The sequence below is a fragment of the Gigantopelta aegis genome, chromosome 12 (assembly GCF_016097555.1).
Source record: "Gigantopelta aegis isolate Gae_Host chromosome 12, Gae_host_genome, whole genome shotgun sequence".
Classification (NCBI taxonomy): domain Eukaryota; kingdom Metazoa; phylum Mollusca; class Gastropoda; order Neomphalida; family Peltospiridae; genus Gigantopelta; species Gigantopelta aegis.
In genome coordinates this window covers 48,103,954-48,131,842 of record NC_054710.1, presented here as the reverse complement: position 1 = coordinate 48,131,842, position 27,889 = coordinate 48,103,954, and the positions used below count along the sequence as shown (strand labels likewise).

At 36.2% G+C, this 27,889-nt stretch overlaps 3 protein-coding genes across 10 annotated transcripts in view; 2 read left to right on the top strand and 1 right to left on the bottom strand.

The window, feature by feature from the left end:
• Positions 1-1,885, top strand: part of LOC121386272 (CWF19-like protein 2) — a 48,241-nt gene extending 46,356 nt beyond the window's left edge. The window contains exon 18 of the mRNA XM_041517115.1: positions 1,070-1,885. Coding sequence (XP_041373049.1) covers positions 1,070-1,219 — 150 coding nt within the window. The 3' untranslated portion in view covers positions 1,220-1,885. The remainder of the gene's footprint in view (positions 1-1,069) is intronic.
• Positions 1,880-23,771, bottom strand: LOC121386273 (zinc finger HIT domain-containing protein 2-like). The gene is made up of 11 exons (XM_041517117.1): positions 23,643-23,771; positions 18,477-18,626; positions 15,581-15,666; positions 13,184-13,228; positions 12,279-12,403; positions 9,603-9,701; positions 8,575-8,691; positions 7,749-7,841; positions 6,649-6,814; positions 6,081-6,236; positions 1,880-3,056 (listed from the first exon to the last, which is right to left on the bottom strand). The coding sequence occupies exons 1-11, from the start codon at positions 23,735-23,737 to the stop codon at positions 2,944-2,946; spliced, it is 1,245 nt and encodes a 414-aa protein (XP_041373051.1). The 5' UTR covers positions 23,738-23,771; the 3' UTR covers positions 1,880-2,943.
• Positions 23,772-23,988: 217 nt separating this feature from the next.
• LOC121386860 (abnormal spindle-like microcephaly-associated protein homolog) overlaps positions 23,989-27,889 on the top strand; it is a 158,397-nt gene continuing 154,496 nt past the window's right edge. For all 8 annotated transcript variants that reach the window (XM_041517889.1, XM_041517885.1, XM_041517890.1 and 5 more), the window contains exon 1: positions 23,989-24,263. In XM_041517889.1, the coding sequence (XP_041373823.1) occupies positions 24,110-24,263 (154 nt within the window). In that variant the 5' untranslated portion in view covers positions 23,989-24,109. The remainder of the gene's footprint in view (positions 24,264-27,889) is intronic.

Here is a 27,889-nt window from a genome sequence, read left to right as displayed (position 1 = left end):
TACTTCTGACACATGGTAAATCAACACAAGTCTAAAATAGTTGGGGTGCTCGATGCGTGGCCAATGTGGGATCGATCCCTGTCGGGCTATTTCTTGTTCCAGCCAGTGTAACACGACTGGTATATCAAAGTCTGTGGTATGTATATATTTTGTAAATGCCCATTCAATAATACTCTACCTAATTTAGCATTTACTTGTTTGGGCTCTCATTGATGTACCAGGTGGTATACTCTTGAAATTAAACTAAAGATGTCAGTAAACAAGTGATTTGTGACCTTTATTGGAACAGACTATAACACATATGTGTCAATGTCATTTACCCTTAAACAAACTTTTAATTTAAAACTGCAAGATAACTTGATTATTTTGCATTGCAGCATAAATTATTAATTATGACCAGCATATTTAGTGAATATAAATTCAATACAAGTACATTAGAAATTTACACAATCTTGCAACAATTTAAAGGTTCTATATCATAATTATATGCGAGCTGTGATAAAGATTCTCCAATAAAAATTTATTTTCTACCAGTAGATAAAATTAATTCCTATAATCATGTATGGGCATATTGTTAAAGGTGTCTTCTTTAAATGTTAAATCAAAATTTTATTTAAAAAAAATAAAATAATAATGATTTGCAATAGCGGTCATTGTGAAACATTGATACCTTTAATACCGGTATAATGGTTCTTGACAGTTTTGCTCAAAAGTTACTTATAAATGACCACAAATATTTTATTTGGAAAGGGATAGGGGTAAACCATCATCAAAAACAGTCCCTCACATATTGTAACAGCAATGAAATTGACATACCTTGGCCAAACTTTGTTATAGTCTATTGAAATAAAGTGCACAAATCACCTGTTTACTGACATCTTTCTCTTAATTTCAAGAGTAAACACCACCTTGAACATCAATGAGCGCCCAAACAAGTAAATGCTAAATTAGGTAGACTATCATTAAATAGATATTTACTTGTCTGTTTAATATGTAAGAAATAATTGACGAAAATCATTTTTATTCTATTTCCGACAGTACTTTAGCAAATGTTTGTCTCGTTCAACAGGAGATAATTGGTGGAATGATCGATGCTGAACCACAACTCTGGAGAAAACCACACCGGGAAAGTTTTGACGACCAGAGAAGAAAGGTTCTGGAATTTGCAGAATGGTGGAAACCGTTTGACTGGACACAAAATTTACAAAGTGCAGAATAATCTTGTGTAAAAAGATAATTAAAAAACGTCTGTGTTTTGTGCATAAATATTTGTGTTTCAGAATTTGAAGATGGTGCAAAGGTAGAATTAGCACGATTCTCATTTAAACATGCGAGTTTTGTTTAACGACACCACTAGAAAACATCCGACCATATCATCTAGAGTTTGTTATCGGTCAACATATACACCATAGGTAGCAGTTGGCTTTGGCAGTGTTAATATCAGTGGATCATTTGGTACCATGCAGCAGTCAATTTAATTAGTGCTCCAGAACTGAGAAATGCTATCCTGATATCACAGAATATATAGAACACAGTAATAAATAAAAAAAAGGAAAAAAAGATACACAAATTCAGTAAAATGTCTGTCTGCTAACTGTACTCATTTTTCTTATCAGTATTTTTACTCCATCAAAAAACTCAAACAAAAACTTAAAGCCAAAGAAAACAACAAATTCCACTTTTTCATTTATTCATTATTTGTTCCTTTCTTTCCTTTATTCATTCTTATTTGTTCCTTTCTTTCCTCCTCAGATCAAAACTTACGCAGGCATGAGTATGTATGGATATGAATATATATGTTACACTTTGTAAGTCAATGATTCAAGGCTGCCCAATCCTTGACATTGTTACATTGATTTGGGGAAATAAAAAACCTTAAAAATCAGTAATTATGTGAATTTTGGTATTTAACAACCATTTATTTATTACATGTAAAACTTTTCTTGCTAGAATTTGTTCAATAACAAAAACTCCACAGAGCCTGTTTGTCATTCATATGTATCACCCATACTCAAATCGGTAACTAAATTTTCCAGTTTTTCTCCAGATGACATAGCTTCAGCCCTCTACATTGCGATTGATTTGGTCACATATGTGATCATTTTATTCATTTGGCAATCAAAAGATTTCATACTATGTATATAAAAAAAAATACAAGTGCCATCGGGCTCCTTGATGAAAAAGTGAATGTAGAGGGCTGCATAGCTTCCTACCATCTCATCCACAGCAATCTCTATCAGTTTGTGGGTAGTGGAATGGTTTTCATTATTTGATTTCAGGAATCGGTTTGGTTGACCCAATATTTCTTTAACAACAGAACTACTGTGTTTGATGGTCTCATTCAAGTTCTTTTTTCTTCCATTCAATAGTTCGCTGATTAATCGGCAGTGTTCTGATATTGAATACTAAATATGAGCAACATTATTCAGTAAATCTGAGATGGCCTTAATGTACAGATTTCAAGACTTTTTTTCCATAATATACCCATATTTGTACTCTAGTGAATGACATTCTTGTGCAGCTTCACCCAAATTTCCAGTGTATATTTCAGTTCTTTGCATGAATGATTTTTTTTCTTTTTCTGCAGACCCGATCTCCTGTATTAACTGTGTTTCGGTTTCACCCGATCTCCTGTATTAACTGTGTTTTCGGTTTCACCCGATCTCCTGTATTAACTGTGTTTTCAGTTTCGGTTTCACCTGATCTCCTGTATTAACTGTGTTTTCGGTTTCACCCGATCTCCTGTATTAACTGTGTTTCGGTTTCACCCGATCTCCTGTATTAACTGTGTTTTCAGTTTCACACGATCTCCTGTATTAACTGTGTTTCGGTTTCACACGATCTCCTGTATTAACTGTGTTTTCAGTTTCGGTTTCACCTGATCTCCTGTATTAACTGTGTTTTCGGTTTCACCCGATCTCCTGTATTAACTGTGTTTCGGTTTCACCCGATCTCCTGTATTAACTGTGTTTTCGGTTTCGGTTTCACTCCTCCCCACTGTTCCTCTAGCTGTTGCTTGGTCTTCGTCACGTCACTCACATCCGACAACCTCATTTCTGTAGACAAATTGAAAAAAAAGAGAGAAAAATGTTAGTAAATACACTACCTCAGTCAGTCTTATCTTAATGAAGAGAGAAACGTCGGTAAATACACTACCTCAGTCAGTCTTATCTTAATGAAGAGAAAAACGTCGGTAAATACACTACTTGAGTCAGTCTTATCTTAATGAAGAGAAAAACGTCGGTAAATACACTACCTAAGTCAGTCTTATCTTAATGAAGAGAAAAACGTCGGTAAATACACTACTTTAGTCAGTCTTATCTTAATGAAGAGAAAAATGTCGGTAAATACACTACCTCAGTCAGTCTTATCTTAATGAAGAGAAAAACGTCGGTAAATACACTACGTCAGTCAGTCTTATCTTAATGAAGAGAAAAACGTCGGTAAATACACTACTTTAGTCAGTCTTATCTTAATGAAGAGAAAAACGTCGGTAAATACACTACTTTAGTCAGTCTTATCTTAATGAAGAGAAAAACGTCGGTAAATACACTACTTCAGTCAGTCTTATCTTAATGAAGAGAAAAACGTCAGTAAATACACTACGTCAGTCAGTCTTATCTTAATGAAGAGAAAAACGTCGGTAAATACACTACTTCAGTCAGTCTTATCTTAATGAAGAGAAAAACGTCGGTAAATACACTACGTCAGTCAGTCTTATCTTAATGAAGAGAAAAACATCGGTAAATACACTACTTTAGTCAGTCTTATCTTAATGAAGAGAAAAACGTCCAAATACACGACTCAGTCAGTCTTATCTTAATGAGTGAAAAACGTCGGTAAATCTACAGTCAGTCTTCAATGAAGAGTAGGTCCGTAAACCACTTGCACCGACCAGTGATCCATAACTGGTTCAACAAAGGCCATGGTTTGTGCTATCCTGCCTGTGGGAAGTGCAAATAAAAGATCCTTTGCTGCTAATCGGAAAGAGTAGCCCATGTAGTGGCGACAGCAGGGTTCCTCTCAACATCTGTGTGGTCCTTAACAATATGTCTGACGCCATATAACTCGTAAATACACTACTTTAGTCAGTTTAGTAATGAAGAGAAAAACGTCTAAATACACTACTTTAGTCAGTCTTATCTTAATGAAGAGAAAAACGTCAGTAAATACACTACTTTAGTCAGTCTTATCTTAATGAAGAGAAAAACGTCAGTAAATACACTACGTCAGTCAGTCTTATCTTAATGAAGAGAAAAACGTCGGTAAATACACTACTTTAGTCAGTCTTATCTTAATGAAGAGAAAAACGTCAGTAAATACACTACTTTAGTCAGTCTTATCTTAATGAAGAGAAAAACGTCAGTAGTACGTCAGTGTCTCTGCAAGGCTCAACTGGGTATCTTAATGAAGAGAAAAACGTCGGTAAATACACCGAGTCAGTGTTATCTTAATCCATAAAACGTCGTTCAATACAAAGGCCAGTCTTATCTTAATGAAGAGAAAAACGTCGCTAAATACACTGCCTCAGTCTTATCTTAATGAAGAGAAAAACGTCGGTAAATACACTACGTCAGTCAGTCCTTAATGCTGCTAATCGTCTTATCTTAATGAAGAGAGTAGCCTACTGTAGTCAGTCGATCTTAGAAGAGAAAAACGTTCACTACTTCAGTCAGTCTTATCTTAATGAAGAGAAAAACCTAAATACACTACGTCAGTCAGTGTTATCTTAATGAAGAGAAAAACGTCATAAATAACTGTCAAAATAAAAAAAACGTCCGTAAAGTGTGTCGTCAAATAAAACATTCAGTCTTATCTTAATGAAGAGAAAAATGTCAGTAAATACACTACTTTAGTCAGTCTTATCTTAATGAAGAGAAAAACGTCGGTAAATACACTACGTCAGTCAGTCTTATCTTAATGAAGAGAAAAACGTCGGTAAATACACTACTTTAGTCAGTCTTATCTTAATGAAGAGAAAAACGTCGGTAAATACACTACTTTAGTCAGTCTTATCTTAATGAAGAGAGTCTTATCTTAATGAAGAGAAAAACGTCAGTAAATACACTACTTTAGTCAGTCTTATCTTAATGAAGAGAAAAACGTCTAAATACACTACTTTAGTCAGTCTTATCTTAATGAAGAGAAAAACGTCGGTAAATACACTACTTCAGTCAGTCTTATCTTAATGAAGAGAAAAACGTCAGTAAATACACTACCTCAGTCAGTCTTATCTTAATGAAGAGAAAAACATCAGTAAATACACTACGTCAGTCAGTCTTAATACACTGGTAAGCAGGGCTCACACTGGAACAATTTTGATTTTGCCAATTGTTTTAAAAAGTATTTTAAAGTATTTTCTTAAAATTGATTAAAATATGGATAATTAAAGATAACTTTTATTAGCCAAAGACTAAATTTTGTAGCCATTTTGTATTAAAATTGGCATTTGGCTAATTTGGCAATGTACAGGGTGATCCCTGGTAAGGAATGCATCCAGGATTTCTCAAAGGTGGACGTTCAGTGGTAAGAATATGCTTTTGATATGAAATAAAATATAATGTGGCGTTTGTTAAAACAATTCCCATGTAGTGGGGAGGGGTGTGTGCCTTGGACCCATAACACACTGATGTTGGGTGAGGGGTCTGGCGAGTCTGGCGCTGTCAAAATATACTGCTCCCATTGGGTCTGGTGGCAAATTAGAACAGTAGATAGATACAACCATTGCTCCCTATATATTAGAGGTGGTAGTGATCTTTTAGTGATCAATCAGAATCAAGTTGTCAAATTCCAAATGATATCAATATTTTAGGATATAACTGCATTATGGCTACTCAGCCAGGAATTGAAAAAAACCAACTTCATTTATTTAGTAAATGTATGCTGATAAAATGAGGTTGGTTTCAAGGAAAAGTTTTTTCAGTATCGTGTCACAATTTACTGAGCAAGTTTCAGAGATCACTACACAATCCTAAATGGTAAATGGTAGTTTGCCAATCAATTTTCTATAAATTAACAACAGTTCATAATAAACATTTTGAAATTCCGCTCTCTTTTTTTCTGTATTGAATCGGACTCACCCATTTCCAGTGTTATCTCTGGTACCAGCTCCTGAACGGCCATTCCGTATCTCTGACACCAACTGAGAAGAAACCTGCTTTTCTTGTCCGCATGGAATATTCTTTTCTTCAAAACCTTTTTATTATACTTGTACTTTGATGATGAACACTTGCTATCTGAAATTCGTAAATACAGTCTATTAAAAAACTATAAAATAAAATAAAAAATTAATTTAGGGTATTTTAAAATTATATTTTGTTTAACGATACCACCAGAGCACATAGATTTATTAATCATTGGTTTTTGAACATTTGGTTATTTTTGACATATAATCCTAGAGGAAACCTGCTACAGTTTTCCATAAGCAGCAAGGGATCTTTTATATGCACTTTCCCACTACCACCCATCACTTTTAAAGTAAATCAGAGAAAATTGAGAGGTTTGTTGATAGTAATACAGTTGATAATTTCCACTAGCCCAGACCAAGTATTCACTAGTCACCAATGTCAGAACTGGTAGTGTTAACTTCAATATTAAAAGTTGTGTGCACTTTGAACTTTGACCTGGTCAGATGCTTGCAACTCTTACCTGTTTGTATTGCTGTGTGAGCGGTTTTCAACAGGTGTATGATATCGGAGAGTGCAGACAACATGAAGTTGAGAGGGAGGATCTTGTGAGGACCGGAGATGAGTTTCTTCACATCGGCAATCACACTCAGCATAAACTCGGACGTCACGTTCCAGCGGGTACAACTCTGGAAATAAAACAAAGAAATATGTTTATTGAAAACCAATACACACTCACTTTGAGATATATTTTGATTTTTAAATTTTGCCTATTTTTCAAGACCATTTTCATTCTTGTTAGATTAAATGGGGAAAACATAATCACCAGTTGGACTATAATTTTCATTCTGCGTAACTTTTAACAACAAAAACAGACCTTGCCATTTGTAGTGTTTAGACAATACTTACTGTCTGTACTGTGTTTAGGCAACACTTACTGTCTGTACTGTGTTTAGACAATACTTACTGTCTGTACTGTGTTTAGACAATACTTACTGTCTGTACTGTGTTTAGACAATACTTACTGTCTGTACTGTGTTTAGACAATACTTACTGTCTGTACTGTGTTTAGGCAACACTTACTGTCTGTACCGTTTAGACAACATTTACTGCCTGTAAAGTGTTTAGACAACACTTACTGTGTATAGTGTTTAGACAATACTTACTGTCTGTACTGTGTTTAGACACACCACTTACTGTCTGTACAGTTTTTAGACAGCACTTACTGTCTATATGATGTTTGGACACATCACTTACTGTCTGTACCATGTTTAGACAACACTGTAGTGTTTAGACAACACCACTTACTGTCTGTACGGTGTTTAGACAACACTATCTGTATGATGTTTGGACACATCACTTACTGTCTGAACCATGTTTAGACAACACTTACTGTCTGTATGATGTTTGAACAACACTTACTGTATGATCTGTGTTTAGACAATACTGTCTGAACAGTGTTTAGACAATACTTACTGTCTGTACTGTTTAGACAATACTGTCTTAACAGTGTTTAGACACAACACTTACTGTCTGTACAGTGTATAGACACAACACTTACTCTCTGTACAGTGTATAGACACAATACTTACTGTCTGTACTGTGTATAGACATAACACTTACTGTCTGTACATTGTTTAGACACATCTGTAAGGCTTCTCCCACACTGGTACACACCACAGTCTGGTCGAGAACTCTACACACAGCCAGCAGGTCCTGCCAACAAGAAAAAATGTGTGTGTATCACACAGGCTAGAACAGACTTGGCTTTAACCTACCTTCATATTTGTATTGTATTGTATTGTTGTCTTTTACCCCATATAATTATATAAAAAAAAATTGAAATAATTGTATTCGTGTATTTAACCCTGTTTGACACCCAATATCCAATGTGCATTTTTGTGCTGGGGTGTTATACATTTATTTATTCATTCATTCTCTACTAGTAGGATGTGTGTATGTATATATACTGTTGGAGAGATGAGGATTAGCATGTGGAGATGGACAGCAAAAGTTAAAGGGTGTTTTGTTTAATGATACCACTAGAGCACATTGATTTATTAATCATCAGCTATTGGATAGCATACATTTGAAAATTGTAACACATCGACGTTAGAGAAAACCTGCTGTCTTTGTCATTGGCATCAAAGGATCGTGTGATACGACAGCACATATCCTGGCCTTTGATATAAAAGTTATGGGCCACCAGACCGACCGTGGATCAAGTGAGCACTCTTATCCCTGGGCTACATCCCACCCAGGGATAAAATAATAATAATAATAATAATAATAAATATACATATATTGCAATATATTAGTTTTGCTTAAAAAAAAAAAAAAATTGATTTCTGAAATGAGTCATTGTGATTTCCATAAGCTGGTCAAGAATATCTTTATTGTTGAAAGTGGACTGTTTACTTCGTAAAGGTGATAGACAATATATAAATACCTGAACTGCATCAGTCGGACAATCCACATGGCCTCCATTGTGCAGTCTACACACAAAAGCATAAGAATACAAAACATTCACCATGTTATAGCGAATATCGGAGGATGGATGTGATTTCTGTCAAAAGAAAAACAACACAGAAAGTTAGTATTACTGAAATAATTAGTGCCAGATGATATTTTAATTCATTCTTTAAAGTGAATTCAGTTGAGAAACAATGCTGTCCCATGACTGTGTAGTTAGATCAAGATCATAATACATACTGTGTAATTAAAGTCAAATGGAAGGAAAATGTTTTATTTAATGATGCACTCAACACATTTTATTTACGGTTATATGGTTAAGGACCACATAGATATTCAGAGAGGAAACCCGCTGTCAGCACCCCATGGGCTACTCTTTTCGATTAGCAGCCTTTGATATACCAGTCACGGTGCACTGGCTGAAGCGAGAAATAGCCCAATGGGCCCACCGACGGGGATCGAAAAACAAACTACTAAGAGCATTCAATTCAATCATAAGACATATTACCTGATCTTAAAATGCTTATTTGAAAATATGCAAAAATAAGAAAATGTATTTCTTAATTTTAGACCTTTAAATCTGTCAACCAAAAGCCTATTAAATTATACTTCTTTGTGGAAGAAGCTGGTTTTGCTCTGCTAACATACAAAATCTGAGATATTTTCAATGTGACAATAATATTAAATAACTTATACTTCCTTGTTTTAGTACATATTCTGAAGAAGAAGAAGCATAGAAAAGCTTCACATACAAAACTATTTATTGTCAGCAGTTTAGTCATTAATATATATATATGTCAATATTATAATAAATACTGGGGTAAAATATGTTCAGAGATTTAGTTTATATGAATAGTTACTGTTAAAAGCTTAGTAATATTTGGAGTAATAAATTCTGAAGAAATAGTACACAAAAGTTTGTTTTACAAACGTGTAATATCTGGGTATAAATCCTGAAGAAAATTATGTTCTGAAGGTCTGCTTGAAATCAAACATTGTACTTACTGTTAGCAGTTTAGTAATATCCGGAAGGTTTTCAACAATGGGCGGTTGTCCAGGTAACAGCTTTTCTTCAACATCGACTTCTAACACCATCTCTTTATTCTACAAATAAATACCTTAAAGCTCTTAAAGCAGGACTCTAGTATACTTGTTTTAATGTTAATTTAAGCATTAGAAAATAACATCAACTTTTGCTTCAGTGAAATGAGTTTTAATGAAATCAAAAAACCAAAGGAAGGAAGGAAATGTTTTATTTAAGAACACACTCAACACATTTAATTTACGGTTACATGGTGTTGGACATATGGTTACGGACAACACAGATATTGAGGAAGGAAACCTGCTGTCGCCACTTCATGACTACTCTTTCCGATTAGCAGCAAGGGATCTTTTATATGCACCATCCCATAGACAGGTGGGGGGGGGTATGTATCCCAAATGCCCTAAAAATTCAGTGTTTAGAGGAACGTAATGTGGTCAAGACCTGGGGGGGGGGGGGGGGTTGAATATTAACCTAATGGACCCTTTTGTGTCTACATTTACCCTAGGCACGTATATGCATAGCCTAATATTGCACTGTAACAAACTGTTTTAGGGTATGGGGGGGATGTAACCCAGTGGTAAAGCGGTCGCTGGATGTGCAGTCGGTCTAGGATCGATCCCCGTCGGTGGACCCATTGGGCTATTTCTTGTTCCAGCCAGTGCTCCACAACTGGTATAACAAAGGCTGTGGTATGTACTATCCTGTCTGTAGGATGATGCATATAAAAGATTCCTTGCGGGTAATTCATAAAGAGTAGTCCATGAAGTGGTGACAGTGGGTTTCCTCTCTCAATATCTGTGTGGTCCTTAACCATCTGTCCGACGCCATATAACCGTAAATCAAATGTGTTGAGTGCATCGTTAAATGAAACATTTCCTTCCTTCCTGGGTAAGGGCCATCTGAACACACACATCCTTGCCCATAGCCTATGCCCCTGGTTTAATGTATCGATAAAAATCAGTTCTTTGTTTTTACCAGAAAAGATTTAATATGTTGGTTCACTGGGTGTTTTCAGGGAAAGGATGTGTTTATATAAAGCATGATAGTATACATGTACTTTAAAATATACTCTTCAAAAAAAGAAACGCAAAAGGGTACAAATGGGTTATAACTCCGATTTTATGTTTCCTACCGGTTCATGCTTTGTGAATATAAGGTCATTGCATGTCCCAAACACATTCCCACGGTTACATTCGATAAAACGCAGCTACTGTACAATAAAGTTCCAAAATGTGAATATTCGCAAAAACGCAGCCACGTGCAAACTATGTCACCACTGCACGTGCGTTGTCTGCACGTGCAACATGAACACCGACAGTATAAAAGTGCAGGGTGTTCGCTTGCCTGGCCTCTGTATCTGGCCGACAGTTGACAATCCAGGACATGCCACGTCTCAGTGAACCGCAGAGAAACAATGCCATCGGCCGACTAGACGCAGGCGAATCCAGAACGGCCCGTTGCCAGGGCATTCCATGTGTCCCCAAGCACCATCTCCAGGACTGTGGGACCGTTACCAGCAACATGGATCAACACGTGACCTCCCTAGATCCGGTCGACCACGGGTCACTACCCCCGGGCAGGACCGCTACATCCGGGTACGCCACCTTCGGGAACGATTGACTACTGCCACCTCCACAGCCGCAGCAATACCAGGTTTGCGCAGGATATCCGACCAGACCGTACGGAACCGCCTACGTGAGGTAGGAATTCGTGCCAGACGTCCAGTTCGAGGTGTCATCTTAACACCACAACACCGTCGACTCCGACTGCAGTGGTACCATGATTCATCGACAATGGCCTCAACTGCGATGGAGACAGGTGTGGTTCAGTGACGAGTCCCGATTTCTGCTCCGAATCATGATGGAAGATGTCGCGTGTATAGGCGTCGTGGTGAACGTTATGCGGCAAACTGCGTGCAGGAAGTGTCACAGATTCGGCGGGGGTAGTGTCATGGTGTGGGCAGCCATCTCACACACTGGCAGAACTGACCTGGTCCACGTGCAGGGCAACCTGAATGCACAGGGCTACATTGACCAGATCCTCCGGCCACACATCGTTCCTGTTATGGCCAACGCCAACGCAGTGTTCCAACATGACAACGCCAGGCCTCATCTGCACATCTCACAACGGCTTTCCTACAGAACAACAACATTAATGTCCTTCCTTGGCCATCGACATCACCGGATTTGAACCCAATTGAGCATCTATGGGACGAGTTGGACCGACGCCTCCGACAGCGACAACCACAGCCCCAGACCCTGCCCGAGCTGGCAGCAGCCTTGCAGGCCGAGTGGGCCACCATCCCCCGGGACGTCATCCGTACTCTGGTTGCTTCAATGGGCAGGCGGTGCCAGGCAGTTGTCAACACACGCGGAGGCCACACCCGGTATTGACTCCAGATGACCTTGACCTTGGTGGTGTGTCCTATCACTTACTCACAATGGACTAGAGTGAATTGTGAACAATCCTGCAACATTTGGTAATTATCGGACTCACCATTCAATAATTAAATCAATTCTCCAAATGTTACGACAATGTGGTTTTGCGTTTCTTCTTTTGAAGAGTATACTATAGATGCCTTTTTCCCCCATAGCACCCCCTCCCTAAAATCATCCCTGTAACTGCCCCTGACCAACCTGAACATTCCACCACGGAGTCCACACTGTCACGAGGTTGGCCAGTCGCCCATCCTCCAACATCTGATTAAACTCGTTTCTCTCTTTCTCTGTCAGTCGATTCCAGATCTCAGCACTGTCACCATCTGTAAACAGATAAAACTAAAGGCTAACAACCACGACTGTGCCGAGTTTAGCCACACTGAACAGAACAATGATTGTTAGATAGAGACTACTATACGATCCTGTGTGTCGTACAGATGTTACAAAACGAGTGTCAGGATTCTTGTACTGCCAGGGTTTACCCTGTCCACTGCCAAATTAGCCAACTGATAATTGTTATACAAAGTGGCTACAAAATGTAGTCTACGGCTAATACATTTTTCTTTAAATTAACCACTTTCAAGGAATAACTTGACATATCTGAAAATTGGCTAAAGCAAAATTTATTCCAGTGTGAGCTCTGACTGCACGAGCAAGAAGCGATGATGATACACGAATCCAAACACAAGTTTTGTAATATCAGTACAATTCGCAAATGAGTGTAATAATTTATTTATTATCCATATTTTAATAAATTTTTATTATTAATAATAAGGTCTGTGTCAAAATGTTTCAAACATAATGAAGGAGATGATAATATGACGTCAATTTCAGAAATGATGTCAAGCTGATAAGCAACGTTATCTACCCTTTATAAATAAAAATGACATCTAATGACCAACCAATGATAAAACATAATAAAGTTACAATGAACGTTGCTTTATTATTCAAATATAAAATGTAATTACAAATTTCACATACACAGAGATAAAACACAGGAAGCAGTTCTGATTACAATAATGTCACTCAATTAAAATGTGTTTTCATACCAGAACGTTGACTTTAAAATCAAACGAGCTGGTAACATGTAGATGTGAACTCACCGAGGTCAAGGCCATATAATCTCTCTTCAAGGTCAATCTGGTCTTCTGAAAAAACCCAGAACAGACTTTACAAGCTTTTCAATTATGATATACCGTATACTGAGATATATGGAGTACAATATCAACTAGCTACAAATAAGCTGAGACTTTACAAGCTTTTTAATTATGATATACTGTATACTGAGATATATGAAGTACAATATCAACTAGCTACAAATAAGCTGAGACTTTACAGGGGACAATATTTCGAAATCTGAGGTAACCGGAAGTTGGTTCACGTGGTTTTTACCTAGGTAACCAATTGTTCGGTTACGTGAATTATATGTGCGTAACCTGTGGATTACCTGATCGGTTACCTCAAAGTTACGTTGAAATTATATTTAAATACATAATTTTTAGCTCAAACATAAAGTTAAAACAAAATACAAAAGAAAACGTTTTATAAAACAGTTTCTTTAATGCTTGCAAATCGAAAGAAGTGACTTGCAGATGTTTCTTTTGTTTTCGTACGATCGTAGCGTTGTAGATTTATTATTATTATTATTATTATTATTCACCATTTGCCATCGGGATCACAAAAAGTAATTTTTAGTTGCCCGAATCTAAAAACCACTGTCCTCGGACATCGGGCCACCGTATTCTATAACCTCTGTGCAGCTTGCGGAAGTTAACGCTATTGTAAAATGACTAAATATCAGCCCAGTACTGAAACAAAATAAATACATTTGGAGGAAAAATGCCCATTCCCTGGTGTATGATTAGACTAATAATTTTCTTTTATAAATAACAAATAAAGGCTACCATTTGTCACTGATATGTAAAATTTAGTATATAGCAGACTGAAAAAAACACAAAAAAACACACACTAAAAACCCAAGCAACAAATATCCAGTTCCGCTGAACTATAAAACAGGCTACTAATTGGTGCATGATTAGGTTAATAAACATAAATCTTATAACATAAAAAGAAAGACCACAATTTGACATCGATATTTTGCGGTGGTGATGCTACTTTCACTTTATCGCTGGTACTTCTATACTACAGTGACGTTCCAAATGTTTGTTATTTAAAGCTCATTATGCGATGTTAGTATTTTTCAGCTTTTGTGACATTTTTGCATTTTTGTTTACGTTAAAACCGTTTTTAACCTTTCTACAATTATAGGCAATCCAATATTATGTCTACATATATTCCTTTAGAGATAGAATAGCAGCAGGTAATTTAGGCGCCTTAGCGATCCGTGCACATTTCTTTAAAACTTTTGGCTTGACTCTATACTGAGTCTTCGGTCACAAGTTACAACCGTTGCAATATACCGTTGGCTACTGGTTCGCTGCACATCAAGTATCTAAAAATCAGTCTAACGTTGGCTACTGGTTCGCTGCACATCAAGTATCTAAAAATCAGTCTAACACAATTGTCGGAATACTAGTAGTATGTCTGCATGAATAAACTTACTGTAATCGTGAAGTCTGCAAGTTTTAATTTCTGAACGTCTACAGGTCACGACATAACCGATTTGCGGTCGCGTAAATTTAATTTTGCGTAGCCAATACGCGAACAGAACGGTGGTTCGCGTGAAATATTGTACCCTGCTTTACAATCTTTTCAATTATGATATACCGTATACTGAGATATATGGAGTACAATATCAACTAGCTACAAATAAGCTGAGATTTTACAATCTTTTTAATTATGATATACCGTATACTGAGATATATGGAGTACAAAATCAAGAAGCTACAAATAAGCTGAGATTTTACAATCTTTTTAATTATGATATACCGTATACTGAGATATATGGAGTACAAAATCAACTAGCTACAAATAAGCTGAGATTTTACAATCTTTTGAATTATGATATACCGTATACTGAGATATATGGAGTACAATATCAACTAGCTACAAATAAGCTGAGATTTTACAATCTTTTGAATTATGATATACCGTATTCTGAGATATATGGAGTACAAAATCAACTAGCTACAAATAAGCTGAGATTTTACAATCTTTTTAATTATGATATACCGTATACTGAGATATATGGAGTACAAAATCAACTAGCTACAAATAAGCTGAGATGAAGATACATACATGTAGATAGATGGATTGATTGATGGATGGATGGATAAACAGACACAACAGACAGAACGACAGACAAGAGACAAAAAGATAGACAAATAGACAAAGAGAGAGACAAAACATGATAGACATATAGATGGATAGATAAACAGACAGATAGATATATACACAGGTGTATATACCGGTACTAACAAACATTGGTTGGGGTGGGCTTTTTTTATTTTTGAAACATTCTAGAAACATTTTGTTTCCTGTATGCCAAGTACTGAATGAGTTACATTACATACCTGGATTCTCTTTTCTAGTGTACTTACCCACTTCATTCAATTCCTCTTCCTCCTCCTGTGCTACAACTTTCTGTCGTTCCAGGATGTCCATAACCTGTTTCTGATCATCAGAACTACAAATACAAAAATACGGCTTGAACTAAACTCAAACTGGTGACTTTTTAGAAACTTACACTTTTTTTAAAGGATTCCACCAGAATTATAAATGCCCTTTAATGCAGATATTCTGGGGCTCCAACCCATAATCTTAAGTTTTCGACCAAAAATCTGGGATTCGCTGAAATACAAAATTATGTTAAATTTGCAGCCTGTAAAAACATTTTTAAATTTGGGTTAACAAACTGGTCAGTTTGAGTTAAACAAAATTAAAATGGTAAATTCTGTTGATGCTTGGATGACTAACGTATCTCAAATTCTGATACAAGTTGAAATGGGACATACCCAATGGCTCCACCAATGAGAATTGACCATATGAACCATCAGACTACACACAGATTTTCTATCACCTAGTGACAAGAACATGAAGCTGAAAAAAATAGGGGTGGGACATATGGTAAAGTGTTCGCTTAATGTGAAGTCGGTTTAGGATCGATCCCAGTCGGTGGGCCCATTGGGCTATTTCTTGTTCCAGTCAGTGAACAACTGGAATTTCAAATGCTGTGGTATGTGCTATCCTGTCTGTGGGATGGTGCATATAAAAAAATCCTGTGCTACTAATGAAAAAATGTAGCGGGTTTCCTCTAAGACTATATGTCAAAATTGCCAAATGTTTGACATCCAATAGCCGATGATTAATAAATCAATGTTATCTAGTGGTGTCGTTAAACAAAACAAACAAACTGAAAAAAGTTAGTCTTTTTGTTTTTTTTAATTTTATCTCCCACTGCCCCATTTGCTTTTACTACTTTGAATTCCATTTCATTTCTTCCCGTAAACTCCTCCTATCTTTCAACTTCTTTTGTTGTCCACTTCTACATCCCAGTCCTTATCTCTCCAACTGCAACAGGTACTTGTCTCGTGTGGCTATCCGTGTCACGCACCTGTCATTCCCCATCAGCTTTTAGTTGATACTTCTGGCATTATTAAGAGGCACTTGTAACTATATACTATGCTCTCCTACTACCGGTGGCCGTTAGTTAGTGTCGTGGATCAAAAAAAGTAAAGTTTGTTTTATTTAACGACGTCACTAGAGCACATTGATTTTTTATCTTATCATCGGCTATTGGACGTCAAACATATGGTCATTCTGACACTATTTTCAGAGGAAACCCGCTGTCGCCACATAGGCTACTCTTTTTACGACAGGCAGCAAGGGATCTTTTATTTGCGCTTCCCACAGGCAGGATAGCACAAACCATGGCCTTTGTTGAACCAGTTATGGATCACTGGTCGGTGCAAGTGGTTTACACCTACCCATTGAGCCTTGCGGAGCACTCACTCAGGGTTTGGAGTCGGTATCTGGATTAAAAATCCCATGCCTCGACTGGGATCCGAACCCAGTACCTACCAGCCTGTAGACCGACGGCCTGCCACGACGCCACCGAGGCCGGTATGTCGTGGATCAGATCAGTTTTATTAGCGGCAGAGGACAAGGGTGCCAGGTGGGTGCAGGGAAGTACACAAAGACTGCACCGTGGAGGAAACTGAGACATGTAGGTGGTAGTGTGGACAGTTTACAAGACAGTCGGAGTAAACTGACAGAAAGGGTTGAAACAAATTGAAATTGTGGAAGAAATTGTAAAGTTTTTTAATATTAAGATAATGAGAATGGTAGGCAGAGGGTGATAAATGAGAAAGATGAATGAATGTGTGAGCCAGTTTTATTTAACGACACCACAAGAGCACATTCATTTATTTACATGTAACATCGGCTTTTGGATGTGAAACGTTAGTTCTGGCACAGTTAAGAGAGGAAACATTTATATTTTTCCGTTAGTAGTAGCAAGGGATTTTTTTATATGCACCATCCCACAGACAGGATAGCACATACCACAGCCTTTGATATCTAACCAACTCGGTGTATTGAATCCTCTTGGTGGACCTATTCTTTCCATGGGGTTTTTCCCCATCCGATCCAGTACTTCACAACTGGTACATCAAAGGCTGTGGTATGTGGTGTCCTGTCTGAGGAAAGTGCATACAAAAGATCCCTTTCTGCTAATGGTAAAAAATAGCAGGCTTCCTCTGAAGACTATGTGTCAGAATTAACAAATGTTTGACACCTAACAGCTGATAATTAACAAATAAAGGTGCTCTTGCGTTGTAGTTCAACAAAATAAACTTTAACAATTGGAGAAGGCATTATATAATTATTATTTTATGCCCATTGAGTCTGCAGCATCTATCTTGTTCCATGCACTCGTGATTTTAACAAGTATATTTTATTGATGCTGGGTATATTAAACAAGAATACCACGGAATTATACGTCTGACCTAGCATAAACGTTTTGGTGTGATGTACATACGTCGGTGCCACTATAAGGCCTAAAACAAATATGTGTGTGTTTCCAGTTTCCCGACCTACCCTAATTTTATGTAGCGACCCTGAAATGTTTTGAACCAAATCATGATCCCGGATTTTTGGCAATCAGGAAACTAAATTCAGAACACCTCAGCTGATTACAGTTTCTTGGTCTGAATAGATATAAAAAATAAAAATAATAATAATAAAAAAAAGTTCCTACCTACTGTGTTGTTTTCAAGGATAAAACCTGAAACACACATATTTGGTTTTAGGCCTAAAAACAGGTTCATTGACCTAGAACTTATAGTTTATGAGAAACTGATCAAAACACAAAACTTTTAACTCAAACGTTGATGATGCCACCTTTGGAAATGTAAAGGCAAGATAAAAACTGCCTCCCTCCCCCTGTAATCAATTCTGTAACAATGTAATGCAGACTGATTTTGTATAATTATTCACCTTGCTGCAGTATCGGCCAAATCTTCAACAACACAGTCGTGGTAGAAAGCTTCTGAGCAGCCTCCATGTTTCTCGCTCCTGTAACATGCTAGTGAGCAGTAGCGGACATTACACCGAGGACAGGTGTAGCGAGACGACTCCTTCAGACACCTGGTAAAAAAAAAACAATTAAACTGATGGCTACAGTACATGACTCAACACTAAAGTTAACCAACCACCCATAGTAGGTGTCTTAAAGCAGGGCTAGAAATTAACAGTGGCATAGACAGCAATTGTCATAGCTGTAATATGATTTGCTGTACCAGAGCTCACACTGATACAAATTCTGATTTAGTCAATATTCAGATATTTTCATTTTCAAACAGGGGTGCAAAATTTCTGACAGACGAATTAAAAAATGCAACTACCAGTCCGACTGGCGATTTGGCTTTTTCTGACTGAATGTAATTTTTATTTATTATTTTTAAAATTATTATTATTGTTATTATTTTTCTATCGAATCCTCGACTCCGCATTTTATATAGTGGATGCATTATTCTGTGAATCTCTATCCAGTGACCCGTCTATAGGAGGACTCACAAGGATATCCTTTACTGGAGATATCATCCATCTTTCATTTCACTGCCACGACCATACTAGTTTACTAAATGAAGACAGTGTATATTATGATATTGTTAAACAATAATAATAATATATTTTTCTATAGATTGGCGGACTAGTAGAAATTTTGGTGGGCTAGTGAAATTTTAGTTGGTTCTGGTCTGGCAGATAGTGAAATAGTTCCAATCAAGCACTCCCAATGTAGTTGCATGCTGGTAAACAAAATCGGCCGAAATGTTCCGAATACTTTTTATTTTAATAGACTGGTTGGCCCCCAAATTTCCCCAGAAAACACATATTGGTTTGGCTGCATATTATACATGTATCGGTAAACCAGTCAATTTAATTATTATCAAAAATAACTTTTTGGTTGTTATAAACATTACATTTCGGATAATCCAATGATGTTGTTTTCACTTGTCTGGGGTAACTGGGCAACCGTAAAATGCACACTCTGCACGATCTATGTAGTAGTTTTGGTACATGTATAAAGTGCTCCTACTGACAGTAGCTAGTAGGAATTTCCCTACTGGCTCTTTTGGTAGAACGCTGGACTCTCGTACTGAGAGTCTGTGGTTCGAATCACCTCATTGGAGGTTGATTTTTATCAGTTACATTTGGAGCTGACGTAGGGACTGGGTGTATAAACACAAGAATACAGGGCCTCTGGCCCACAGCTCTGGGACGTAGTTTCACTTGAGGGGGGAGTATGTAGTAGTGTAGGTATAAAGTGCTCCTACTGGCAGTAGCTAGTGGGAATTTCCCTATTAGCTCAGTTGGTAGTGCTGGACTCTCATACTGAGAGCATGTGGCTCGAATCCCCTCAGTGGAGGTTGATTTTTATCTGTTATAAAAAATACCTGTAGGTACCATCTAGTTCCTAGTTCTAGTCCTATATTGAAAAGTTAACGTAAAGGGCTGACAAAGGGTTATTGTTGTATTAGAATTTAGAGCAGGAATCTTTGCCTACCCAGTCGTAGACAGCAATTCCATGTTTTCACTATGGAGTTATCTCTGGCTGAGAGTAATTATAACCATCAAAATGTCCGTCTACCTCTTGAATGGCATTGTAGTTGTGCTAGAGACAAACTAGTCCGAAGGGACGTAGAAAATGTAGTTCTTTCTACGTCTGAATAATGTTACATACCCTATATATAGCTAGTATTCAAAACTTGTGGCACCATGTTTCAACCATTTCTCAACCGATATAGTGCAATAAATGGACACACAAACCAAAAATGTATAACTTACTGTACTCACTAAATCCTGATTGAAGTACTTGCATCATTATTAGCAAAATTAATCTTCTAACGACAACATACAAAATTTGCTAAATAGAGGGAAGCAACTCGCCCTGCATATTAACGAAAGTATTGACTTAATGTGTGACCCGCACTAGAGACAAACATGATCTAGACTACAGGTAGAACTTTCCAGAGCGGTTATAGAATCTGTCCGACACTTATCCTGTAAAAAGTAGGGGTTTTTTGGTGGGGATTCTTAAAAAAAGTGGGGCATGGTTTTTTGTGGGGGAAAAAGAAAGAAAGTAAAATAATTTATTAAGAAAAAAAAAATAAGAAAAAAAAAAAAATAAATAAATATCTCGGGATTTGAACCCATCTACTTTTGCTCTTCTCAACTAAAATAAAATAAAACACAAAGTTCCTAAAATAAAATAAAACAGAAATTAACTCGAGTCTCTGGACATTAAAGGTAGGGTCAACTCAAACAAGAGCTGTATGTGTTGGAAAGATGCATACCCGGACCACCAACACATACTGACACTTTAGCAAATGAAAAACGCGTAATTTTAGAGTTAATAAAAAAACATGATTATTCCTGCTAACTGGGGGCAGCCATTTTGTTTCGTTTTTGTGACATCCGGTGGTATAGCTTGGGGCGAAGTGACGTCAGCTCCGTCCATCTTCTCTATGCACAGTGTAAACAAACGCTCTAATTTACGACAAGCTTAAGGCGCTTCTCTTTCATCAACCTGACTTGTAAAACAACATAAATGACTTGATACTATAATAAACTATTTAACTAAATATATTTCAGGTTACATCAATAGAACGAAATGGAGTTTATAGTATTTTTCCTTTTTAAAAAATCCAAAGAAAAAATGCATACTATTAGGCCTATTGGTAGGGCACATTCGAGCAAAAACTACCACTCATGATACCCAAGTGATACTTTTCTTTTCTTTGGGACAACGTAATTGGTCAGTTTTGTGATTTTAGATGGGAAAGTCTACTTAATCAAGGCTTTTACAGAATTACTTACAGTAATAAAGCAGGGCAGTTGGTAATGTCCATTACGATTTGAGGTGTATCCGTGCTGTTATCACACAATACCCTATGATCTTCATAAAAGAGGCACGTCTTTTTAGTGTGTCTAGACACAGTGTCTGGGGACCGTCTGAATATACACCTGCCAACCAGGAACCACAGAAAGGCCACAGAAAGAAAAGACCAATTAACCAAGAAAACACTCCGATTATTGTTTCAGTACGTGGGTTAATTTATGTACGAAACATAATACAGTTATTTTAACACTGACAATGGTGGTTTATTGTGTATTGAAAAATATATAATTGGTGCTGGCTTACTAGGATGGATATAATTACCGAAATTTGCGATGCATCTCCAAAAATCAGGTATGTTTTGTTTCTTCACTTTGAAGACTAATTCCTGATGTGACACGTTAGATATTACATAACCACCAGCTCGCCAGAGGGCATACTCACTGAAATGGTACAAAATGGCTGTGCCCGTTATATATAATAGCCTTCACATTTAACTGTTTTATTAATTAACTATATGATTATACATGTTGATATTAAGCAATAATGTTTATTATATATTGTTGAATATGCATACCAGGCCAAATGCCTTAATTGTCCACTCCTTTAAAACTTATTGGGGGGGCCAGCCCCCCCCAGTCCCCCCAACCCTAATCACTCTGTAGACGTGTAGGCTATCAACACTCCTCTGTAACAATCGACCGACAAAGTTCCTAAATTAAAATAAAGTAAAACAGAAAATCACTCGACCCTATGTTCCTAACCAATCGACCGTAACCCTAATCGCTCCTGAAATAAAACACAAAATAAGGCAAAGTTCCTAAAATAAAATAAAACAAATTAACTTGAGTCTATGGACATTAAGACTTATTGGGAGGGGGGCAGCCACCCCAGCTCCCCTTGCTAACCCTAATCACTCTGTAGACATGTAGGCTATCAACACTCCTCTGTAACAATAGACCGACCGGTATCAGGTCACGGCATAGCGTGGCATTTGTAAGAAGTCGACAATCAAAATGGCGGTTAACTTGATGTAAAATGACCGATTCGGAAACATTATGAGGGCTAAAAACATGTACAAATGTCTGAACAGGCTATTGGCTTTATTTTAGTAATCGTCAGAGTAGTTAAAATCATAGAAAATTACAGATTCGTTATTTAGTGTATAGTAAATGGTTGTACTTAGGTGGCGGACATATTCTATAACCGTACTGACTTTCCTTTGGAGCCTTCACGTACCAAGAACATTATAAATACACATAATAAATAGTTAGGGTTGGGATTAGTGACAGTGCCAAAGGAAAGTCCTTCATTTAGCATATATGTTTGTGTGTGTGTGTCACACTCAGACATAGCTTGAGTACTCTAGACGGACATTTGGACATAAATACGCTCTCATTACAGTCAGAGACCAAGCTATGTAGTTTTTTGGCAATTCCCGACAACCAAAAAGTTGGCAAAGATCTCCACTCTAATATCACAACAATCCTATGTTTGACGTCAAATATCTTTACATCGATCATTTTCGAGTTAACTGATTAAAAAAAATCTAAATATTAATCACTAATACACATAGTACAGAAAGAAATCCGACAGCACCCACATTCAGCTACGCTTCGTGACACTCCGTTGCAAGAATTACAAAGCTTGATGACCTATTTCATGACGTAGATCATGTGATCGCTCACTGGGCGAAAAAAAAAAAAAAAAAAACAGAAAAAAAAAAAACACACGAAAAGAAAAGAAAAAAAAAAAATTCCGCCTAGTAGACGGAATGGCTGAGTGGGCGATCATGTGACGCAACGTCACGATATAGGTCGGCGAACTTAGAATTCTGCTGTCCGGAGTTTGCCGAAGCTTAGCTGAATGTGGGTGCTGTCGGGTTGCTTTCTGTAGTGTGTGTAATAGTGATTAATATGTGGATTTTTTTTAATCAATTAACTCGAAAATGATCGATGTAAAGGTATTTAACGTCAAACATAGGATTTTTGTGATATTAGAGCGGACATCTTTGCCAACTTTTTAGTTGTCGGGAATTGCCAAAAAAATACATAACTTGGTCTCTGACTGTAATGAGAGCGTATTTATGTCCAAATGTCCGTCTAGCTCTCTTACAGTCAGAGTACTCGGACTAACTCAGACACTGTTAATTTAATATAAAATAATAAACTAGTCTAAAAAAACCCCAGCAATAACGTGTTTTTTTTTTTTTTAATTAAGTCATTAGTATTAATGGATCCGTATTAATCATTGAATTGGCTCACAGACTACATATTTCTTGATTTTGTTTTGACAAAGACTCATTTATGTCCGAATTTTCAAGTCCAAGATTGTTCAATCGATCCATGGGCGCCGCCATTGTTTGGACGATGGTTGTAATTTTCCTCCGCAATATTTTGTCGCTCCCCAGTACTTATCAGATCCGCAGTATGTAAGAAACTTTTTAACAATTTGTTTCAAATATAAAAAAGATAAACAAATGCTACGATATTAATGTCTCTGTATGTATAAATAATTCGTTGAATTATCTTTACATACTTTAACATTAAAAATAAAACCCCATTAATTCCGGACCTGTTATTTTCCCCGGAAGTGGTGAGTAACCTTCACCCCGTTGCTATGAGACAAGTTGTACACTGTTCTGTCAAAGGTTGAAAACTAAACGTGGTTCCTGAAAACGCTTCATACAGCGTTGTTGCTTTTATTTATTTGACAACAGAAGAGGAAAACAATGTCTGTCCCATTTTCTAACACAAAACTGAGAGTGCCAAATGGCTTTCAAAATATTTTGGAAGGTCTAGCGAGAGAAGTTCTGCGATCACAACCAGCAGACATTTATGAGTTTGGCGCACAGTATTTTGAGAGATTGCTAGTAGTCAGAAAAGGTAAGTGTCTGTTTTGTGTCTAATAATGAGAATATATATTAATTATTTGTTAATTAATTAATCTACAATATAACCTGAAACTGATGTTACTTGATTTCCTCCCATTTAATACAATTGTACAGTGCTGTCCGGTGTATCGGCGCACCTAAGCATTCAAAAGACCATTTTCTATGTGGAAACTGTGAAATACTTAATAAAATGTGTCTCTCACCAATGAAGCAGTGCATAATCCGAGATACACTACACATTGTTTTATGGCTGTAGTAAATAAACATTTTAAAATTGTCCATAAATATTAAATGTAGACACACCCTTGTATCCATAACAAGTTGCATATCCGGTGACTTGGCGCAGTAGATGTGGATCGGTGACCCCGCTATTTATAAATCGCCCATGACCTCACTTTGTAGCCCATAAATGCTACACTGTTGTCCCAGGATTATTTGAGTACTTTTTTGTTTTGTCTTGTTAAAAAAAATATCACTATAAAAATTAATGATCACACATGACCCATTTCGTGATCGGTTTCGGAATAATTTTCACAGAACTGCAGATGCATACATGTTCATTGTCGTGCATGGCTAAGATGCCTACATGGATTTTTTTTAGAGTAGATTGTGCACATGTGGATCTTATTTCGCTTTTATTATTTTTTTATGTTTTGTTTGTTTGTATTTGTGTTTTCCTTTTCAGTTTAAATAAAAATAAACGCAAAAAAATAATTACTATAATTTTAACATTCTTAATATCAATAAGGCTGACCTACTTCGCATTTATATACACAAAAGCAGGTGAATGAGTTATTTTAAAATTTAATTATGATACAATTATTGATAATTCTAAAACAAACAAAAATTGTACCCGTAACAATAAATATGTTTATACTTGATTAAACATTGAAAATAGAATTGAACTTTAATTTGTTAAAAACACTGACAACATGACAACTTCCTAAGCATACTTGAGCAAAATACCAAGTGCGCCGATACACCGGACACAGTTGTACAAAACTGACCAAATGTTTAAGGTCGACGACAGTCACTTTTCGCATTCAGTTTTTGTTTTCGTACACAATAAATATAGCATATTGTGCATTGTAATTTCACTTGAAATCTAAATTTCTTAAATGTAAATTGTTTTAATTACAATATTTTCTTCAAACACATACAGGTGCATTAGTAATGTTAAAAATTATTCAACAGTAAATTTTCACTGGAATTTTTCCAGCGTTCTGAAAACGGAAACGTCATATACCCAGTTTATTGTTATTGTAAGTAGCTGTAAAGTGACATCATTGGAATAGTGACATCATCCAAATTCAAAATTAGCTGTATTATTACAATGCTTCGCCACATTAAAATAAAAACTTTCATAATTCTGGACAAAATATTAAATTTAAGTTTCAAAAAGATGAAAGAAATAAAAAGTACCTTTTGTCAAATATATCATATACAAAATTACTGTCAGATATGTTATATTTATTGTGTATGAAGCCAAAACAACATCTGGTGCAAACAGTGACTGTCATTGACCGTAAGAATTTCTCATCTTCTGACCATTACATTTGGATTTATAAAAATTTTGGAAAAGGAGTTTTTGACTTAATTATAATAATTATCAACATTTTCATCAGCATACAAGCTATAGACCAGTATGGTTAAAGTTTGTTTTGTTTAATGACACCACTAGAGCACATTGATTTATTAATCTTCGGCTATTGAATGTCAAAGATTTTACATAGTTTACATATAGTCCTAGAGAGAAAACCCACTATATTTTTTTATTAGCAGCAAAGGATCTTTTATATGCACCATCCCACAGCCAGGATAGCACATACCACAATCTTTAATATATCAGTCAAGTTATACTGGCTGGAATGAGAAATAGCCCAAAGTGATTGCTTTACCACTGGGCTATGTACCGGCCCAAATAGACCTTGAAGGAGGCTGTTAATGGCATTGTATGCTTTTAAAAGACAAATATTAATAATAATAATATATATACATGTAGTTTGTACACTTGTGAAAATGTTGATGATTGTCAATGAGTCGTTAGGGAAGGATTTTTGTTTCTACTACTTTTTTTTAAGAGGACCCATAAAGTATGTATGTTGCTAGATATTTTAATTATTTATTATATGTTTGATGATTCACAGGGAATCCCCTTGAAAACGCATTGAGAAATGTTTTACTGTATCTAATCATCAGTTTAACTGGGAACTTATTGTCATATTGTTTCACAGTTTCAAGGATTTTACTTCAATAAATGATGTTTTTTGTTTTAGTACTTTGACCTTATTGTTTAGTAATTGACCTTATTGTTTAGTAATTGACCGTGTTATTTAGTAATTGACCTTATTGTTTAGTAATTGGCTTTTCAAAGATGTCAAATCCTTTAATTCAGATGCCAAAACTGGTGACCAGTTCATTTTATGCAAATTATGGGAATGTGCTTATAAAGTTGCAATGTTCAGTATATTTTGACAGTTATAACCGGCTGTGAACAACAAGCCTCAGAAAATTTGATTGTTTCTTTCTCACATTGCTCACATATATGTATGTCTTGTTCACATAATCCATTTTTCATTTACACTTTATATTAAATTTAGGTCATTATTTTGTTATAATGGGTTTATACAATTTAAAATATGTTATCTGAAAATTATAAATAGTGTAACTCACAGATGGGTTATGCTAATGTTCAATTTTCAGAGACCTGAAGCAAGGAATTGTTTCTCCTGATTTCTGTGTTTTAACTTCTTATGTGAGGCATTATGAGTTTAAAGTCTTATTTTACCCATTCAACCTTCTTAATTACCGTACCTGTTTGGGCTTTCAAAACTGCAATATGCTAATGTTAGGTCATAATGTTATTCAAAGTCATTCTTGTGAATGGCAATTTAATTACCACAATTTAGCCCTAACTGAGAGGGGTTTTAATCAGTTGTTATTGTTTTGTGGTTGTAATAAGCTGGACGTATATTGTTTGTGATAATATTTTCAAGTATAAAACACCTGTATATATGAGTGGGGTGGGGTTTTTTGTGGTGACAGATTGGTGCAACAATGGCTCTACATAAATTGATTCCATGGTCAGGCCATAATGGCATTAATACTTGTTTTTTGTCTTTGTCTTTTTAAAGACTTTATTTTTTTTTATGCTTCACTAGTGCGCATCATTGTATCTTTTGTAAATTTATGTGACTCTTTCACAGCTGTTCACACATGTAGAGTTGCATTGATGATTCTGGAATTTTTGTATTGGTGTATTGTTGATTGATACATACTGTATCTTTGTTTGACACTCAGTAGCTGGGGTGCTTTTGATGCTGGGGTGTTGTTAGATATTCATTAATTCATTTGGGAATTGTTATTGTTTTTTCTTGGTGACTGAAACAATAAGAACAGTGATTGAATGGATCATTGTTTAATGAGTTGGTATTAAACCAGGATAGGCTGAATATTGTATTTATAAGTAAACAATTATTGTTTGAATATGCTGTACGTTAGTGTACTGGTATATTTCTAACTGAAACAACTTTTAATAATTACTTTCAGTCTGTAACAATTCTTTTGTTCTTCAATATATGTTTACTTGTTTATATTTTGTTTGAAAAAGAAATAATT

Excerpts from the sequence above, each read along its gene's own strand:
- LOC121386273 (XM_041517117.1), bottom strand. The coding sequence starts at position 23,737 with ATGGCGGCGCCCATGGATCGATTGAACAATCTTGGACTTGAAAATTCG. Across the intron at positions 13,229-15,580 it reads AGAGGAATTGAATGAAGTGG|AAGACCAGATTGACCTTGAA; the intron begins GTAAGTACACTA and ends GGGTTTTTTCAG. Across the intron at positions 12,404-13,183 it reads ATTATATGGCCTTGACCTCG|ATGGTGACAGTGCTGAGATC; the intron begins GTGAGTTCACAT and ends ATCTGTTTACAG.